The sequence below is a fragment of the Enoplosus armatus genome, chromosome 9 (assembly GCF_043641665.1).
Source record: "Enoplosus armatus isolate fEnoArm2 chromosome 9, fEnoArm2.hap1, whole genome shotgun sequence".
In the NCBI taxonomy this organism is placed as follows: domain Eukaryota; kingdom Metazoa; phylum Chordata; class Actinopteri; order Centrarchiformes; family Enoplosidae; genus Enoplosus; species Enoplosus armatus.
The window spans coordinates 23,661,637-23,682,394 of record NC_092188.1 but is presented as its reverse complement, the minus strand read 5'-3'; the positions used below and the strand labels follow the sequence as shown (position 1 = coordinate 23,682,394).

The 20,758-nt window shown below is 45.7% G+C and overlaps 1 protein-coding gene across 1 annotated transcript in view; it reads left to right on the top strand.

The window, feature by feature from the left end:
- cdk14 (cyclin dependent kinase 14) overlaps window positions 1-20,758 on the top strand; it is a 149,789-nt gene that overhangs the window by 58,769 nt on the left and 70,262 nt on the right. Inside the window, exons 6-8 of the mRNA XM_070911678.1 lie at window positions 2,713-2,807; window positions 5,153-5,215; window positions 14,495-14,618. Of these exons, the coding sequence (XP_070767779.1) occupies window positions 2,713-2,807; window positions 5,153-5,215; window positions 14,495-14,618 (282 nt within the window). The remainder of the gene's footprint in view (window positions 1-2,712; window positions 2,808-5,152; window positions 5,216-14,494; window positions 14,619-20,758) is intronic.

The window sequence follows — 20,758 nt, the reverse complement described above, 5'->3', positions numbered from 1 at the left end:
GACTTACCAGTTGTCCCTTTTCTACGCAGCGACGACAGCGGCGCAGCGCATGTCCTGGCCCGGTTTGTCCGGTCCGGTCAGTTGTGCGCGTGGAGCTCCGCGGGTTCACTGAAACACCACCGCGCGCACAACTGGCATTTGAATTTAGATGAGAAAAATGATCCCGCCTGTTTGATCTGTGTATGATCCGGGCCCGGATGTAGCGAGAGTCGTCCTGGGCTCCACACACACACACACACACACACACACACACACACACACACACACACACACACAATCCAAACTCTTCCTGTGAACAGATCAGAAAGGCACTTTGAAATTGAACTAATTCAGCAATTACTGAGCAGGAAGCTCCCAGCGCTGATATGTGAGCAGCATTACAGACTGCTGCTGAATAAAGTAATATATCCAGAGGGGAGAGAGGTGTGTGTGTGTGTGTGTGTGTGCGTGCTCTCATGCTTATTAAAATTGCACACACTCATGCCCATTACTAGAGATGGGGCGTGCAAGAGAGGGGATCTTCAAACGGTGACAGGATCTTTGAGGTATCTGACTGCAGCACTAACCTCCTGCTTACTGAGATGAGTCCTGCCTTATTTGATTTTTTTTTGGAACAACCTTTAGGTACTCACACAGGATGAATGTATTCATGAGGCTCCATCACTCGCAGGCTCTCTGTGGATCTGTCCGTCACAGCCCCCCCCCCCTGTGCCCTTGGAAAAGAACTTGTGTTTGCTAATGTAATCACACTGGCAACTGTCTGAAAATCCCACTCATGTCTCCTAATAAATAACTGCACTTATTATGCCGCTCTGACGTCCTGCCCTAATGAAACTCTTCCCTGTGTTGCCTGACTGCGGCCTGGATGAGTTTTCGTGTCGGCTGTTTTGTTTGCCCGAAAATATATTAATCTTTATAGGGATAAATCTGCCGGAGTCATTAAAGTGCTTAAGCTTTTTTTTTTGTTGCATCAATTGCTATTGAACCTTTGGTAGTTGTCTTTCTGTTGGCAGGGTCCCAACTTCCCAGTGCAAGGGATTTTCACAAAACAAAGCATGCATCTACTGATAACAGCCGGTGCATGCACGCATTTTGCGACACACGAGTCCAGTATTTTCACGTTGGACGGCACTGTGGGCTGTCCTCCTTTCGTCTTCTTTAAATGGAACGTGGTGGATCATCTCGGCCTGCGTCGTTAAACTGACGCGTAAGTTGGTCATTTCCGTCCCATTTCTGACAGAGAGGCTGCTTCAGGGCTGTTTGCTGCCCCCAGCGGTTGATACGTGTGTGCATTTCAAACCAAACTCTCGGGCCATGTTAAATTATTAAAGACGCGCTCGCCGTTACCTCCGGTAGTCAACTAGGACTGGGATCTTAAAGATAATGACTTTAAGGAAACTTCTGTGGAAGTTCAAGACATAGAATGATATAAAAAGAAGGGACATGCCACTCTAACATAAAATGACCGCAGCGTGTTAGAAGCTCAAGCACTTCCCCAGTCCCCATGCCTGTCAGGGCCAATGTTGTTTCCTTTATGGCAAGTCCAAGTCATCACAAGCTCAATTCCAGTTTTGCATGTCTGATTTCTGAACATTAAAATAGCCCTAATTCTGCCTAAATCATTCTTGAACGCTTCTCTCTGAGTCAAGTCTACAACACAACCAAAAGCTCTCACTTCTCTCTTGGTACGGTGCAAGAAACTGTTCATTGTCAAGTCGCGGCTTAAGAAATATTTCAAGTCAAGATTCTCCCGTATGAAGGGTGGCCGTTTGAAATGGAATTGTATTTGGACATTTTCTTTTCAAAGCTGTTGCTGATAATGTTTTTACACGAGTGAGGCCAAGCCCTTCCAATACACAGGCCTGGTAATGAAATATTCAAGGTATGCAAGGACTACCTAGAGACACAGAATGTTTTGCTCTCAAGTCTTTAGGGGGGTCCAGCCTCATCCAAGTCAAGTGTTAAATCAGTCCTAGGTTTTGTCATTTTAATCTGAAGTGAATCCAGGACTCAAGTCTACAGCTCGAGTTCATGTTGAGGTTTAAGTTTAATTGTCAGCCAACCACAACTCACAATTTCCTCTGTGTTTGGTATTATAAAATTACCCCTAGACATAAGAATGTCTTCGTAAGAGGCTGCTAATTTTAGTTTTTGAAATAATGCAATGCAGCTCCCCCCGACCACTTTCTTCTCCGACTTCCGACCCGTGCGAATCCTGGACACCTTTGCCGACAGTTTCCTTGTTAGATCTCTTCCTATTGTCTGCACACTTCCACTCCCAGGTTGCGCTCAAGGTTTGACTCGGATGAAGCGAATCACATGTGAAAGTCTTAACAGGTCTGTCCCACAATGTGCTGATAGCGCCCAGCCTCCACAGTAAGACTCGGTAAGCTTTGCCAGTAAAGTGATGGGGCAATTTGAATTGAATTTCCCCAAGACTTCATCTCACCGCTCTTCTTACTAACCGATGCTTATTACATCACGACTGTTTCGGCAAATGAGTGCGAGAACGCAGTAAATCCACCCTGTGTTTTCTGTTTCTGTTTTAATCCTGTCTTAAGCCCCTGTATGTATCTAGCGAGGCTTATAGAGGGCCTGTGTTGCATTTTTAATGATGCAGCTAATGCAGGCGTAGATCACAACAGCTCCTCTGGTATGTCGATATGTGCTTCACAGTAACTCTCTCTGTCTCTGTCTGTTCCGTCTCTGCAGCGTCTCTTCTCAAAGGCCTGAAGCATGCCAACATCGTGCTCCTCCATGACATCATCCACACCAAGGAAACCCTGACTCTGGTCTTCGAATATGTGGTTAGTCTGCACACTGCCACACTGAGATCACCCACTTGGACCCTTTATGGGGAGGGGTGGGGTGGGGGGGGGGGGCTGTAGAGGTCTGAAATTAGGTTGAGAATCCTGTGTGTATTTAGTTTGATTGATTTGACCTCAGCGTCTGCTCGCTGACTGAGTTTCAGTTTTTAATACTCTGCCCTCAGAAACATGAGCTGGGGATATTTTGATTGGCATGCTCTTGTTTATAGGGCGCTTGAAGAATGTTAAAGCAGCCCGGGCTTTTTCCACTCTTTGCTCTGTGCCATAGGATGGCAGCCAGAAGCACCAGAGGCTGGTCTGTCTGTGCCCAGCACAGGAAGCCGGGCGGCCATTTTATTGGAAGGCCACTGTTTTAGTGCCTTTCCACAAGTGTACTGTCAAATGCCGCTCACACAGATGACAGCAGAGGATTTTCTATTGATGTATTTATGGCCCATAGGAAAGCTTCCTACTAGAAAATCCTGTTAACTGCAGTTTACAGGCGGTAGCAACTGAAATGTACCAGGAACAGAGATGTCCTTTGGTCCAAGGTCAGTACTGGAGCTAATCAGGGTATATTTGTAAAATGATCAGTATCGGATATTTTAAGCACAATTCAATTTTGATCCTCAGTTTAGTTTACTCCCCTTCCCTCTGGATGTGTCACTACTGTGCTGTGTTAACCCGAGTGGCAAGAGATTACTCTAAAATGAATGCCTAAAGCCCCAAAGGCTAAACTAAACCCTCAAAAAGATGCATTCCCAGATATTGCGGGTTACCTTTTGTAGATGAACCTGCAGGGATACGTTTACATGGCAAGCCTCGCAAAATCCCAATGGGAAATCTAGCGTCTTCAGTGATCAGCACCAGCCATGCGATCCTTGTCGCCTTTGACGTATCTGACGAGAGTCTCTCTAGCCTCCCACCTCCCGTGATTGCCAAGATCGTGGCAAGCAGGAAGCCCAGGCCGAAGCTTCAATTCATCCCCACGGCGACATTTGTGTGACATCACAACTTCTGCATCCATTTTGATCCGAATCCTGTCCGAGCCAGTCAAAACAATACGAAACGCAGAAAAGCTTGATCAGGACATCTTTACTAGTTCATATTAGGAAATGCTGTTAAGCTCAGCTTCCTCGTGGTGAATATTGTACCACTAGAAAAAGGTTTTCACCTCAGCTTTCTGGACAGGAATGGACATAAGACTGAAGCTACAAGGTTCGGATCAGTCCAAATCCTCTGTTAACCCTTTGCATATGTACCCACCGGCAGCCATTTCTGACGGTCACATTGATATTCAGGTCAATCTTTGGTCTCGAAATGCTGAGCGAGGCGAAGTCTCTCGGCCCGAACAAGCTTACTCAGCTCTCCAGCACTTCTGCGTTTTAATGAGACGGAAAACAGTGTGATGCCCCCTTTTGGTAGATGTAACGCGCGTCAAAGGTTCAGCTTCTGAGGGAGATTTGGCGAGATGCGAGCGGAGCTCAGCAGGCCCTGTTTGAATAAAGAATGAGAACGGAGATCAGCTCGGCTTCCGAGTTCAAACGGGGAGTTCGGCTAACCCTCCTAATAAAGTGATTGATTCATGTCTTTGACTTAATAAATCTTTCAATTGTGATGCAACGCATTCCTTTGAATATGATGAATTACTTGCCTTTTCATACTGATGTGAACCCGGTGCCTCATGGTTATTTATTTGACCAAAATGTTCATTTCCAAGCTGTGAAAAATACGTTGCACTGCTGGTCTCATGTTGATCCGTCATCTTGTGTTCCGGGCTGTAATCAGCCTGTGCTGTTTACATACAGAGGGCCTTTTCAACCAGAGAGATCAGCTCATTGTTCTCCCCTCAAAGCTAATGATGACTGACAGGGAGAGGATGAAATACATGGGGAAAAAAAGAGGGGAAAAACAATGACACGTATTACCGACAAACAGGGGAGATGGATTAAGATGGACAGGTTTGTCCATGTTGGAGTATTTGTCGGACTTTTTCAGCAGAGGAGGCTCCGCTGCTATCAACACACAGAAGTGAATGGCAGGCCAGCGTAACACAGCATGGCTAGATGATGACAGCATAAACCCGATTTCTGGGATTTCTCGATGCCAGGAAGGAAGTGCACTATATGGCCAAAAGGAAATGGAAAGTTCTGGCCACAAATATCCCATTTCCACTAACATTTAGAGATGTCCAATTATTCTGCCTCACCTTGGATAGAATCGACATCTAACCACCATGACGCCCTGTTCTTAGAACCTCCGGCTTATCCATAGCTGGTCACAAGTCTTCAGACTTTCTCGTGTTTCTGTATTAACATTGTGCTCTTTCGCTTTCGTTTTTACAGCACACAGACCTGTGTCAGTACATGGACAAACACCCTGGGGGTCTCCATCCAGACAACGTGAAGGTACGTTGTGTAAAATGATGCTGGTCACTGGAGTTTAGTTTAATGAGCAAATTGTCTTGAATGCTAATAAGCTAAATGAAAAAAGCAGATGGTCTACTCCTGGTGTTTTCAACCAATGGGGTCACAAGATAACATTGCAGGGTTGCACAATGATTAAGTTGGGAAAAGCAAAAGAAATATGAAAATCTGCTGCAATCTGTGAGGAGGTTCTGGATATACAACAAGGGATCACGTCATTTCAGAGGGCCACAAAACAAAACGTTTGGGACCCACTGGTCATTTTAGCTGTTCAACGTGTCCAAATGTTAAAGGCCCCATTCTCATTGGCTATCTGTAACACAGGTGCACTCCAGCAACCAAAGGAAAGTGCTTACAGCAGTAATAATACGAGCTTTTGAGACTTAAGGTGCAGTCAGACCAGGCGAGATTTACTGGCACGGTGTGGTGAAAAGCAAGAAAATAGTGTTGGTAGTGTTGTAAGCAATTGTTGCAGCTAGCAGGCTAACAACGGCATCCCATAAGTTACTAATTATGCATCTTTTTCTATTTTTCTTTGGCGCCTTGTATGTCTTTATTAGATAGCAATAGTGGAGATACAAATGTCCCCAGCTGGAGTCGAATGCATCGCCACCTCCTTATCAAAAACATTACCATTGTAACCTCCAATCCTCCAGTCCTCGCACTAACTGTAGCCAAGCCGCATCCCTCCTGTACTGCTTGTGTTATTTCACCACACACTTATTCAGTCCAGTCAATCCGGCATCTCTCTCAATCTGGCCGGACATTGGAGAGCGAAAAAACAAAAAAAGCAAATTCACAACTGGAAGCAAAAACATCTGGCCCTGTTCCCTTACAGGAATGAATTGGGGGTGAAAGTTTCACGGCGGTATGAGCTGACAGAAAAACCAGCAACAGCGTACCTGGCAAAAGAAGACCTCATCAGAGCTGTGTCATTTCAGTTGCCTGATATGAGTCTCGTCGCCGAACTTCATCCGTGAAATGTTTGGTTCGACGCTCAGATCCATTAGCCTCCAGATAAACTAATATTTGCCTTTAATATTTACAGAAATCTGAGGAGAAACGCTTGAGGAAGGAACAACATCTCAGCGTCTCATTTCACTGATGTGGCTCGTTTAACCAATTCCAATAAATGAAATGACCAGCCTCATCGAGAAATTCTTGGTTTTCAGGTTGAACTGTTCCAGAAATAAAAACCGCGGCATAATGTCAGGACAAATTACCTTAGATGTTAAGCCTATAGACGAGGTCTGGATAGGTGACGATTGAACTCTTAGCAGCCTACACTTTGACCCCCACCTACAGGGAGCCTCAACGAGAGCGTGTTTTGGAAAAGCTGGTCGATAGTACGACGGGCCGCTCCTCTCTTCTGTGACATGACATGACATGACACTCGGCGGCGTTTTTCTTTCCTGCCTTTGCGAGAGCGTGGTTGGTAAGATAAATAAACAAGGCAGGTAGAAAGAAGTGATGATGGAGTGAATGAGGCCATGCGGTGTTGGTGCTGCTGGCGGTGTTGGGACGCTCTGTCACTCGGGAGGGAGTGGGGGGGGGCAGTTCAGGCTACATCTGTTATGCAACGGCTCATACCTTTTTGCCGCTGAGGATTTACATAAGTTAAATGCGTTTCTCCCGCTGACGGCAGCCGCGCCGAGATTCACATGAATAATTTAGGATTATTCCGAGAGAGCGGCGTGAGGTGTTGCTTGGCTCCCCTGTTACTTATCGGCGAGAGACGCCTGAGTGGTGATTTCTAATCTGTTGATGGGGCTTGCGTCTTTGTTCCTGTGCACTCTTGGAGCAATGGAGGATGCGCTGGAAACACCCAGCTTGAATGCAATGGTTGTAATAATCCATCACAATGAGAACGGCGTCTCTGCTATTTTGGCATCGTTTCGCAAAGGTCGTAGTCAACCTTTTGGTTATCTCGGCCATTTCTCAGGGTGTGCGTTGAAAGTGTATTTGATTATCATTACATGTAAATGACATCACACACGCTCAGGCGTCAATTAATGCCGCGATTAGTCAGCAGCAGGTGACTGTAATGTAATTACTCACTACAGTTTCTCACCACACTACCTCTTCCCTACTTATTTTGATCGGGACAGTTGGAGTGCAGTTCCCACATGCAGTTCTCAGCCTGCGATCCAAATACATTTCAAAAGCAGCTCGAGTGATCACTTGTGTCCCCCCCGAGTGTTTCATGAAGACGGCTCGGAAAAGCAGGGCGCGTTGCGGAAAACCTGACCTGAATGAACCAGGATGAAGCCGGGATGTTCAAACTAATGCAAAGCTCGCCTTAGGATCGTTCGTGACTCTTTAAAGAACGCGTCCGGCGATATTCTGGGGTTTTTCTTCGGTCGACAAATGCCACAAGAAGACCAAAAACCAGCACTGAATTGATTTACGTACAGTATGGCTTATCTGGGTCTAAAGCCTGATATATCTCATTCCTCTGTGCCATAGGGCTCCATTGTTGACCAGAAGCTATTAAAAACACATCAGTGAGCCGCACTGTTGCACTGGATGACCAAGGTGCAAAAAAGAAAAAAAAAAAAAAACAACCTCCGGGTGGACTCAAACTGGGGACATTGTACCCACGAAGTATACTGTGAAACATCATGCATGAATTTAGTAGAATCAGTTCATCTTTTGTCATTAACTGTTGACTTCATTTGCCATAGCATTTGTTGATTCATATAGCATTTGTCAACTTTTACGCTCTGGGTCAAAACTGACCCCTGTATGACACATTCCCAATGCAGGTTTTCGCTGCAAATATATCATCAGAAATTCTATATATGGATATTTGCAATCAGTATAGAACCTTCCGAGTTCCTTATCCTGCGCTAGACAGGGACAGTGAGATGGGAACAACGTTGATGCCAATTTCACGTCTGTGCTTTAAGCACAGAGGTAGTAAATGTATTTAGCCTCGCTGGCAGCAGGGAGAAACAGCTAGCCTGGTGGGGATAAAAAAAAAAAAATAGATTAAAAAAAATAAAGCCTTTAAAGCTGACAAATTCACACAAAGTATCTCGTTTGCTTGATGCGCACACAAACAGAAATGTAAAAAGGATCATTTGGGAGTTCAGGGGGAGTTTAATGCTGGAACTATTTCTTGACAAACCGCCACAATCACTGTGTGACGCTTCCTGGTGTCAGTCTTGTCGTCAAAGTGAGGCTTGCCCGCTTTGCTGCCATTGTGCCCGTACCCTATAGCAGATGAATCCGAAACAGATATGTCAGCGAGAAGAGCTGGAGGCTGTGCTATCATAGCTATTGTACTTATCAATCGCTGCATGTCACTCCGAAAGAATACAGTGAGTGTGTTTTCCAAAATGTTGAACCAATCAATGTTGTCGCCCTGGAAGAAGTTTGTGTGTGTCTCGGCGGTCGAAGCAACAACCGAATTATACAGCCCATGAAGGGGGTTAATGTCTGTTATTAGTGTGTTTTATGACTGACTGTGAGGAAGTGCAGTCATTCAGCCATCCTCCTATTTACTAATCAGCAACATAAAAGCCATTAGTGCCTCCACTGGTGCTAGATCAAATTAACATTTGGAGATACACACTCAAGACGCTCATTGCTGATGTAATTATTGGTCAAGAGGCGGAGGGCTGCGTGTGTGCGGGTCTCTGTGGGGGTGTTCCTGCAGCTTCACGTTGAAAATGCACAGGAAGGTTCTGCTCGAACTAGACGATCCAGGCTAAAAGCCGTTGGAAGCTGTCTTGTTGTGCAGCGCCATTAACTTTTCCCGGCCCGTGTAGTTGACCGCAGTTTTGTTAGCGGCGCTGCTGTAATTGGAACACAAGCGAGTATGACCTCATACGAGCCGCCGCTGAAGTGCTCTTCTGATTGGATTATATGCAGTCGGCTGAAGGGCCGCGTCTCAATGACATCTCCACAGAGCAGTGGGAGGCCGCCACCCACAAACCGTGTCTACAAGCCGAATAACGGCTGGCATTTGCTCTTACGATTACATTACAAGGGAAGCTACTGATGAGCACATTGGTCATGTCAGTATGAAGGACAGGTCATCACAGCAAGCGTCTGATTGTGTTGTCATAAAATTCCCAAATGTTTCCTGGAAAATAGATTTTTCTGTAATCTGAGAGCGTTTTTTTTTGTCTCGTGAAATCCGGATAGTTTCAACTTTTTGCGCCTTGACAGCCATTCAAATACAATTCAAAAAACTGTGGAGAATCATCCTATGGTGGAATCGGCCGCAGTCCATTATGACCTATGATGCAACGTGTGATGAGGACCCATTTTGAGGGGTCACGAATGAAGAATGTTTAGAATCACCCATATTTTGCCATTGTCTGCCATTTGTCCATCTGCCTGAGGTAAAACATCAACTTGTAAACTGCTGTGTACTCGTTTATTGGCTGTGGTGCGACATCCTGGGTGGGGGAAATTCCCGGCTTTATGAGTTGAGTTGTCCATGCACGTCTGATCTTGCGCTGAATGGGACGAAGCACTCGTGAAAACCCTGGTAACAACGTTGACGTTTTTGCCATGAAGAGGATATATTAAGTTGGTGGTAGTTTCTTGAATCGGTGTAAAGGCTTAAAGAGAATTGTGTTGTGGGAGTGCGTTTGCTTGACTGACAGGTTCTCTCGTCCTATCGCAATCAGCTGCCATGGTTACTCCTTGCCCGTCCCTGCTCCATCAAGCCTCGCCTTCGACCAAATATGCACTGTGGCTTCAGCGGGTGCCAATATGCCTTAAAGCAGCGACTAACTTCTAGACTTGAGAACGTAGACGCGCTTGACATCAAAGACACTTTGTCCATTTGTTTTATGGTCCGCGTTGTGGTGTTTCAGTAGTCCTATATTTGGTAGCCCTGCAGTGCAACACAGCTGCTCATTAAAACGTAAGCCAAAGACAATTCTGGGCATATCTGGAGCTTCGTAGTCCTCTGTGGCCGGCGCCACAGTGCAGGTTGATGCTGATCTCTTGATTCAGCTCATTAAGAACAACCCTGTACAGATGCTCAGTAGAAAAGATTAGGGCGCTTCCCATGCCTGTTGGCAGATGGTGGTAGGCCCCTTTCACTCCATTTAACACTCTTTCTTTTTATTTCTCCCTCATTGATTTCAGCACTTTTACCCATTTCAGCAAAAAAACAACAAAAAAAAAACACTCCCCCACGGAGATTTGTCAATGAATCCGAAGGTTTGCGTTTTGAATCGGAGTCTTTTGTTGCCAATGTGGAATTGATCCGTACCGTGATAGTCCGAACATGAATGCATTGTTGAAACAGTCTGAGCTCAAACATGGGGCAATCCCGTTTCAGCAGGCCTAAATGGATGGCAGCGTCTCTCGGTCCGTCAGTCGGTTGTTCAAGACCTTGTCCTGACCAGAAAGATGACGGCCTTGTTTTTCGTTCGAATGTATAAAATATATAAAGTATTTACCTGGCAAGGAAGTCTTGTGGCCGTGCAAATAGTGACGGTTGTTTCTGAGAGGCAAAGGTGAAAGCAGGGTTATGCTGTTAGCGTAGGGAAGAGGTCAGGGTCGATGGCTGGGCTTCCAAAGCATGTGACTATTGACACTTTGGCTGTTCCCCAAGACTGCAATCTTTCCCAGACCTCAACCAAACCGTTTTCCCAAGTCGTCCAACGCTTCGTGCCAGATTTTTTTTCAGCATCGTTCTCTGGGGGGCCAACTTGGTCTTTACAGGCGCTGTGGAGATGCAGGCTGTTGAAATAATAAAACAAATGTATCAAACAGGTTGTTTTAGGATGTATGTGACGGGAAATGTCATTTTTTTTCCCCCCGTTAGTCAACCGAGTTAAAACGGCTTGTGTTAATACTGTCTTTGAGACACACATCATTGATTATTTTTGATTGATTGATTGGTTTTAGGCGTTACAAGGTTGTATTTACGTTGTTATTTACAGTAGGTTTATGAAAAATCGCTTTGACCCAAACTATGGCCAAATACCTGCAAAACCGTCTGCCTCAGCTGCAGCTTGTGTTCGGCGCTGACAGTCAGATGGTATGCGTGCCAACACACTGAACCAAGGCGACAAACATACCTGCGAAGCGTCAGCGCGTTAGCTGTGTTGCTGTGAGCATGTTAGCGTGCTGAATTCAGCTTTCAGCCCAAAAGCACGCCACTCCGCAATGCAAGCCGAACAGTAATCTTGCCCTAACCCTTGAACCGAGTCGTTCTGGTTCTGGTCGTGCCCTAAAAATAACCCAACCGAGGTCAGGCGGATGCGAATGAGGCGTGGCTGAGTGCGGTGACTGTACAGTTGTGACATCACAACCTTACGGAAGTCCCGACGGCTCGTTTTAAAGGCGCAGTTTCATTCCTCCGCGGGCCGAGCCTTTTGATCCTTTCACGGTATTCATACGGCACCCAGACCTGCTTTACCATCACACAAGACATGGACATCTCACTTTCTACAGTATGGAGCACGAAGTCTGCTTGTCTTTCCTAGTGGATAAACTTTATAAGTAACTGCTAACATTATAACTATAATGGGAACATTGTTAGTGTGTGTATGTTCTCTCTGTCAAACCTTACTGGTATTTCCACCAGCGGGACTTGATACTTTCAGACTTGTAACGTTTCATGTCCTCATGCCTGAGTATCTTGAAGCTTACTTACTTACCTCTAGCGTGTATTAACACAGCATCTTTCCTCTCCCCCTGTGTTCTCTGCCGTTTTTACTTTTGTTTTTTTTCGTCCTAGCGAAACTGTGCCCACCCCAGGGTGCTGCTGTCACTTTGATACATTGCCTCACGCTTTGCTGCACATTAGATGTCAGACGAAAGGGCCCTAAAATTCCCCCTCGCATTCCGCCGCCAGATAACGCGGAACCGATCCTATCCACACGTTTTTTTTCCATTTCTGCTCGTCTTGATGGAGAGCTCTGCTTGCTTTGGGTGCGATGGCAATGCGCGTTTCATCATTAGGATGGCGGCGTGTTTGCTGGTGTGCTGATGATGGATTGTTTTCCATGCCGGAGGGTTACTCCTCAGGTGCTAGATTATGTTAACGCCTGATTAAACTGCGATCACACGGTTTGTTTCTCCTACAGTTATGAACTAGTAGCGCGTCATGATTAAACACTCTCTCACACACACACATGCACTATGCTATATAACTATACAATGTCTTCTTGCGGGTGAAGAAAGAGTACATCGGAGTATTTCCAGCAATTGTAGGGGCATCGAATCTTCCCGGTAGAGTGCAAACAATGAGAATGATTTGAACGTACAAAAAGACTGTATACAACTTTGGGACATCCAATCACTGAGCTCAAAGCTCTCCTGCCGCGACTACTAATCAGCCTGTGAGAACAGTTGAGAAGCTCTGCGATGCAAACCGGAACCAGCGTGGAGTTCGAAAAGAAGCGCCACACTATATATATCAAGATTAAACCGCCACCGCCACTTCAGTGGCAATTCAATTGTGAACGAGTGCGGTAACGCGCTCTAATTTATGTCAGTTATGTCACTTGTTTCAGGCTCGGCCAACGCATGCATCCAGGAGATCCTGAAGGCCGTTCAGCATGTCGGAATACCGTCGTGAAAACGCCACGAAACAAGGGTTAAATGTCATTTAGAAGAAAACAATGAGTATTTATGGCATTCAGCCCAGTTTTATTAGACGCCTGTGTCTTTCTTGGTTTTTCACCGGGTGTAGAAAAAAAACTATACATTCTTATGGCAAGCTTACTGGGCTGTCCTGAGCGTACACGTCCCTTATGGAGGTCAGACATAAGTGGCATGTTAACGTCTCTCTCCAAAGTTTGTGCTGCAACCCATTTCAGAACCAGACTGAATTACATCCGCGTTCACCGAGGCAAAACTTCATGCGCTGGAGAACGTGACGAAAGTGGCCGCAGTTCTTGTTGTTTTCCCTGTTATATTGTCAATTTCTTTCATTTCTGCTCGTCCCTATCACTTCTGTCCAGCTCGCTCTAGTGGTTAATTGGTGCAGTCGCACCTTCAACCGCAGGGTTCCTTTCAGTACATTCGCCCAGATGGACAGCTCCTCGTCACTTATTGTGGTTGGGTGAGCTTGTCTGGCAAGCAGATGTCAACAAGCCAAATGTTCACCACAGACCGTGCCGAGCCTGTTTTGCCTTTATAAGGAGAAAGGTGGCGTGAACCTCCTTCTCACTTGAAGGGTGCAGGGAGTTTGAATCTGGCCAATTATTGACCGGGCCCACATAATTTAACTGGAAAATTGCCCACCTCAAGAACGGCAATGCAGTATTATTATTGTCAAAACAGTCTGTCTGAAAAAGCCCCCACAAAGTGCTCTCAGCCACCTCGCTTTTCCTCAAATATTAAAATGCAAATGCGAGTGAGCCGTTTCAGTCGAAGCAGAACCGAAAAAGCCGAAAAAAAAAAAAAAAAAAAAGCTCCTTTTGAGAAAGGTTTGATGTTTGGATTGAAGAGCCGACTGAGGAGAATAAAAGGCTGATTTTTCTTTCTTTTTATTTGCCGTGCAGTCGCGCTCCTGAACAAGGGGCGAGGGCTTTTTCAGAAGCGCGTTTGATACACATGAGTAAACGCACGCTGCCCATGCTAATTTTCCGCCGCCGCCGTTCATCTCTCGCCCGCCGAGTGCAGGAATGGCGAATAGTTGACCCGGCAACTCCGGGTGGCAGACAGGGACCCCCCCCCCCCGTCCCTGATTGGACTCCGCGGTGCTTCAATCACCTAAATTGGCCCGAGATAGTGTGAGTGAGGGGAGGGCAAACGAGAGCGGAGGGCTGGAATTTGAATGAAATTGAACGCCGGAACACCTCATTATCTGTTGATTGACACGCCTGCAAAACAAAATAAAAGTTGACTGTCGCTCTGACTTTATTTACATGCATTTCGTCGATTTGTTGTGCAGGCGGAGACACTTAATGCAGTATGCATGTATTAAAAAGTACAGTTTGTTTTGAGGATGCAGTTTGGGTTCATGAGCTCGGCGGGCAGCTGGAGGAGCTGTTGACATATTGATCAAATATATGATAAATTCAAAATTCAAATGTCCCGAAGCAGGAATAGACAGACGGGCGTTGATGATGATGGCCAGTTTATTGTACCACAACAGAGAGTTGCAGGTTTGAGGCAGAGACCAATGGGAAGATAGTCGTTGAAAGGAGCTTTAATATTCATGTAAATCATCTAGAATGTGCTAAAAGACCTGTGCTCGTTAGAGATATATAAAGTCATAGTTACGCATTACTCCTGTAAAAATAGTCCTTTCCCTTTGGTCACTTTGCGTTTTTCTAGCTGTTCCTGTTCCAGTTGCTCAGAGGCCTGTCCTACATCCACCAGAGGTACATCCTTCACCGCGACCTGAAACCGCAAAACCTGCTCATCAGCGACACCGGAGAGCTCAAACTCGCTGACTTCGGTGAGTAAAGCTGGACACTGATGCTCTTTTTTTTTGTGTGTGTAAGTGTGTAAGAGTGTGCTAAATCTAGAAATCATGCTGAATATCCCCTCTTGCCGCTGTGCTTCAGTTCTGATGTGACGGCCGAGGAGGCAGAGCGGTGGTCCCACACTTACTGTTTAACTCTTCAGTGCTCACATGCGAATCTGCATCCGTTGTTGTCATTATTTGTACTTTAGAAGAATGTACATCTCTTAGGAATGTTAAAATGCAAATGAAACTATATTTACCCAAGGATGGATGAAGGCTGGGTGATGCGACAATGTATACCGTCAACCGTCGGATGTTTTATCCGTACCGATTCGGCCGCGACAGCTAGCCTTTTAAAGAGCCCCCTAACAGCGCAGGCGAGGGAGGTATGGGTGAAGGTGAAAAGTTGTCCGCAGCTCCATATTGCGCTGTATTAAGCTAAGCCAAGTTGAGCCATCCAGTCACATCCGAAGGATTCGATTTAAATGGCTACTACTGCTACTACTAAAAGTAACTGAACGCCCCCCCCCCACGTGTTGTGTCAAAATGTGTCACGTGTCGGAAGATGAGGACGCTCCAACTTCTATTTCGCTGGGGACTTTATTGGCCGTTTCTGTTGGGTCATTGTGTGAAATATTCCAAATCAATGAGAAGTTTTTCCATTCCATTCAAGCCGACTTTATTTTTCACACAGTAGATAGGAAAGACAGACAAATACTGTTGATACCTGTATGTGGAATATGTGGTGATGAGTACATTAAATAACATAAATATCTGAGCAACAATCTAAAAGGATACACAAGGTGAGGAGGCTGTACAAAAACATACAAGCATAAAAATTTTTTTTTTTAAAAAAGGCCGGCTTTATGACTACGTTGGACTTTTATACGCGTTATTTGTATACCCATATACATATACATACTCTCAGTTGATTTTCAATTGAAAATATATCATTTTCACATGTGAAACCCCTCAGGCGCCCTGTGGGGCGAACAACAGCCACACAAAAATCCCAGGCTGGGAGGCCGCAAGAGCAGCAGCCCCCCCCCGGAGCTGGTCGAGGTCATGTTCGGGCTCAACTGGGAGTAACATCCTCATTTTCAGCAGTATTCTGTAGACTCTAATGTTCCATGTAGTGGTCTAAAGGCTGATTGACACAGTTTTCCACACTGACTGTCAGGTGGAGCTGTGAAGTCGGCCCACGTCACCTTCCCTCTGGTCACCTGCGTTTGTCAAAAAGTCGCGAAAGAAAGTAAACCATGATTGGCAGATTGCGTCGGGTCCGGCGTAAGACACAGATCGTTTCAACGGACAAAAACATTGTACGGTCTGATCCCTGCATAATGGGATTCTTGGAGAAAGACCTGCCACTATGGGGGGGCTTTTTCATTGGCTTTTTTTTTTTCTTTTTTCTTTTTTGGCCCCAGCATTGGGTTGGCTCTGGTTTGGATGGTCTGTTGGTCCGTCCATCTGTCCAACATTTTGGCCAAGATCACGATATCTTGACAACTAGTTGACCCCTTGAGCTTTTCTTTCCCTGACCGGCACAGTGATTTTGCATGCAAGACATATATCAAAGAGCAGATGACCATGACAGTTACCGAGCACGTTCATGCTCCCATCTATTTTGGCCAAAGCCCAGTAAGTGTGTGTGTGTGTGTGTGTGTGTGTGTGTGTGTGTGTGTTAGGAACATGGCCTGTCTGGCATCCTGGGGTGCAGACGAGGTCTGGTGTATATTTTGGTCGTCCCATCTATCTTTAAATAACGGGCATTATGCTGCATTCACATGGATTCAGGCAGATGGTAGACGGCAAACCGGACATCATGCAGGACGGTAAAATGAGGCCGGCGGAGAATACCGGCAACGAAAACATGGGCGATAAAAGTGCACATAAATAGCGTTTCCTGCATTAAACCCATTTTCATGGGTTTTTCCGTCCCCATCGATGTGTTTTGTAAGTGTGGGGATTACGTCCGTACCCACCAAGTCATCATACAGACATCACACACACACACACACACACACACGAAGGCAACATATAATTAAAAACTGTGATAATGTGTGATGTGTAACTTTTTTAACATGAAGCTGAGGTTACTTCATTATCATTAGGTACAACGCTTGGTCCACTGCAGCCTATACATATATTTCTGGTTTAATAATAGCTATATAATTATAATGCAGGCTACAGGCCGGCTGTCAATACTGGTGAACCGGACAGTAAAGGTTCATATCTGACTCATTAAATCGTTATTGTCTGATCGTGTCCCACTTTATTGATGCGAGAGTCACTTTTAGCGCGCGGCGAAGAAAAGTCCGAAACCCACAAATCCGGAAAAAATCTAAAAAAAAAAAAACGAAAAAGAAATGAGACTCGTTTCTTTGGTCAGGTCCCTTTTTGATGCCCACAAAAAAAAGAAAAAAAGAAAACTGAATTCCTTTTTTGTTTTTTGATACTTGTTTCTGAAAGAAGATGCAAGGTCCCAGACAATGTACACCTGCCCCCCCCCCCCCCCCCCCCATCCGTCCAGCCACCCATTGTCTTTAGCCCCACACCCCTCATTCTTGTACCCACCCATTTCCTAAATCCTTCAAACCTACCATCCATCTCCTCCACCCCTCTATCCCCGTGCCCGGACAGATGGGGGAGGAGGGAGGTGGCTGCCTCATCAATAATGCAAACCTTGTATTAGTGCAGAAACATTACTGCAAGGGGGAAAGACGAGAGAGAAAATAATGGACAAAATACCAAATGAGCAGGAATGAAACTCCCCGGCCTATTAGTCGCTGGAGCTGTGCTCATCAGCAAACATGCACAAAACACAGACTCAGCCTTTGCCTGAGGGATGCCAGATGAGGAAGGTGAAGGCTGTTCAAGTGTGTGTGTGTGTGTGTGTGTTTGTGATTGTGTGGCCGCTAGGGCTCCCTGTGGTCCCGGGAATTGGCAGCAGTAATGCTAACGGCCGACAGCTGAGGCCCGTGGTGCTGGTTGGGGTAAATGAGAGAGACAGATGCAGGGGGTCAACAAAGGAGGGGCTGAGAGGTGCATTAAGAGGTGGCAGAGCACTTAGCGGGGATGAGGCTGCGTGGTGATAGCACGGAAGGTAAGAGGAATAGATAAGGGATGAGAAAATGCATCGAGGTGGGTTAAGGGTGAGCTGGCAGATGACGACTAGTGGATTCTCTGAGAGGACAACGCTTCATTTTTCCGAAATCGTTGACTTCATTTCCCGCTTTGGCGCTCATCGGCGCTTTTGCCTTCGTGGAACCGTTCCATCAGTTCGTCCATCCAACCAGGCGGCCCAGAGCAAGATGTGGCAACAACTAGTTGTCTGCCATGGACTAAGGAGTAAAGTTAAAAAGAGTAACTCCGCTCTGGATCTTGCGCGGACAAAGTAAAAACAAAGCAGCGCTGCGTTGACCTCTGTGGGTTGGAAGACACGACTTTGTCGAATGAGTGACCACACCTGTGATCGCGGCTGGGTGTGGTCAGTTACGGCCTGCCGTGCCTGCTGTACCAGAACCAGTGGTGGCGTATACAATGCGGAAGAAATTGGCGGCAGCGAAAATAATTTGCAGTTGCCTTTCAATGACTTTGATGACCAGCTGGCTTTTCCTCTGGCACCGATCAGGTCAAATCTTTGCGTGACCAGCCACGTTTGTCAGACGTCGTCTGTGCATAGATGATACACCGGCCTCCCCAGAGGGTGGATCCTAATGTTTTTCGGCAAACCGCTTGACCTTTCCTGTAGGACCACCACCATCCAAGTTCCACTTGAATCAGTTGGCAGATTGTCAATTATAGGCAGGATCGAATTGGCAGACCGCGTTCACGATCCTATGGGGAAAAACATTAATCGAACATTGTAAACAGAAGTTTTCCCTCTTTGTTTACATTTGCTGCTGTTGAAGATAGAGACTACTTAAAAAAATGGTATCAGAATTTTGTAACAAAAAAAAGAAATGGTAAAAGTTTTCAGTCTTCTTTATGTGACGTCACGTAGGCCTAGCACAAGGACGTCAAAATGAACTCTCGTTAGATGGACATCACAGTCAACATGTAGACGATGTGTGCAGGTGAGTAGCTGGACAGAGGGGTAGCTAACTTAGTGGGGGGAGGGGGCTGATTTCTCATCAGTTACAGTGGCCAGAGCTCCATATCCCTGCTGCTGGTAGTGGAGTTGATCCAGATGCTCCCCTCTGCTCCTCTGTTGGTTTACTCGCTTTTTTAATGAGCTGCACAAACAACCACCACATAGATGAGGCCTTGAGGAGCCCACGCTTCATATCAAGGACACAATTAATTAAGGTGTGTGTGGGTGGGGGGGGGGGGGGCTGAACACACACACACATATTGCATCTACAAATTGTTAATCTTATATAAACCTACCATGGAGTCAGATCAGGCATTTCTCACGTACATTACCTTGGCTAATACAAAAACCTACAATTAAAAACACAGATGAAACAGATTGCTAAACTGGTAAATCTAAAAAAAGGGATTAGAGTTCAGGCTACATAAGTTAATAGACCACACCACACCATTACTTACCATTTACATCACAACGAAGCATTTTGCATTGTGCTGCTGTGTTTTTTCGAAATTTGGAAATGCACTTTTTCCTACAATTCCCAGTATCCGTTGGTTTTCTTTCATTCATGTCCATGCAACATGGAAATCTGTTCTCCGACTCTTGAAACAGGCTCGAGTTGCTTAATCCGCCCAAACGGCAAAGTCAAAGTTGCATTGTTGCTTTGAGGAAATGCAGCCTGTCAGTCTTAGTGTATTAGCTGTGGAGTATTCCACAGGTTTAGTATGGCACCCCTATAAAAAAACAAAACAATGGGCATTTCTTTACTTATTTTTTCAAAAAGAATCAAAGTTAATGCAGCGGAACCAGAGATATAGCCTTTTTTTTATTCTGCACATTCTTCTTTAGCGTAACCTGGCGCCTACATTCTCCACAATGCAGCTCAGCTGCCAACAGTTCGGTCGGAGGTTCAGGTGTGTTATGCTAGTAGCTGCTAATATAGCCTCCAGGCTCAAGCAGAGACGGGGAGCAGGCTGCAGAGGTCTTAATGCGTTTTGGTGAGACGCTGAATGTTAAATGACTCTCCCGTAGAATTTGAACCGAAACCCCACTTTTTTAAATTGGGATAATTTGTCAGATCAGGACAAAATCTGTGCACTTACTGCATGTTTTAGCACCGAGGTTTGCTGTGATCCACTCACAACAAAGGATTGCCACTCGTGCCACGTGGGATTGACTGTAAATACGATCGCAGAACACAGCATTGCAATATGCTGTCAGTGTCCATCGCCAACCCGCAGCACAGGCCTAAACCATAAGGGCCATAAACCTTATCTGAGGTTCAGCCTGTCGGAGCTGTGTGTGTGTGTGTGTGTGTGTGTTTGGGACTCTATCCTTGTGGTAACCTTTTTCAAACAGTTCGTGAAGTGAGTACATGTTTCTGGCTCCTTGATGAGTTTGGTACGTCTACAACCGCAGCAAGGTCCCAGGTCCTCTCCAGTGGCCTAGTACTTCCTCACAGAATAAAGTGACCAAAGCTAGCAACATTAGGGATGGCAGTTTTGGTCAGTCAGTCCACCACTTTGGTACAGACTGAAATATCTCAGCAACAACAGGATGGATTGCCATGACATTTCGTGCAGATGTTCATGGTTCCCAGACAATGAATCCTAATGACGCTGACGATCCCCTGACATTTCCTGTCGCGCCACCATGAGTTTTACATTTATGATTTTGTCTCGACAACTATTGGATGGAGTGCCGTGACATTTGGTACAGACATTCATGTCCCACCTAATGCTGAATTGTGTAATTACTTTAATGATCCCCTAACTTTTTCCCTCTGGCATCATCATCAGGTCAACATTTTGATTTCTCCAATACTTCAGTTTATGACCAAGTAATTTGACAACGAATTGCACTCCCTTCAGCCTCAGCTGTACTTTGTGTTTAGACCTACTTACCAAATGCTAGAATGCTAACACATTCAACTGGTGAGCATGCTAAACATTTCACCTGCTTTGCATTGTCATTTTGGGCATGTTAACATGCTCGTGTTAGCATTTAGCTGAAAGCACTTATCAGTCAACCACTCTTG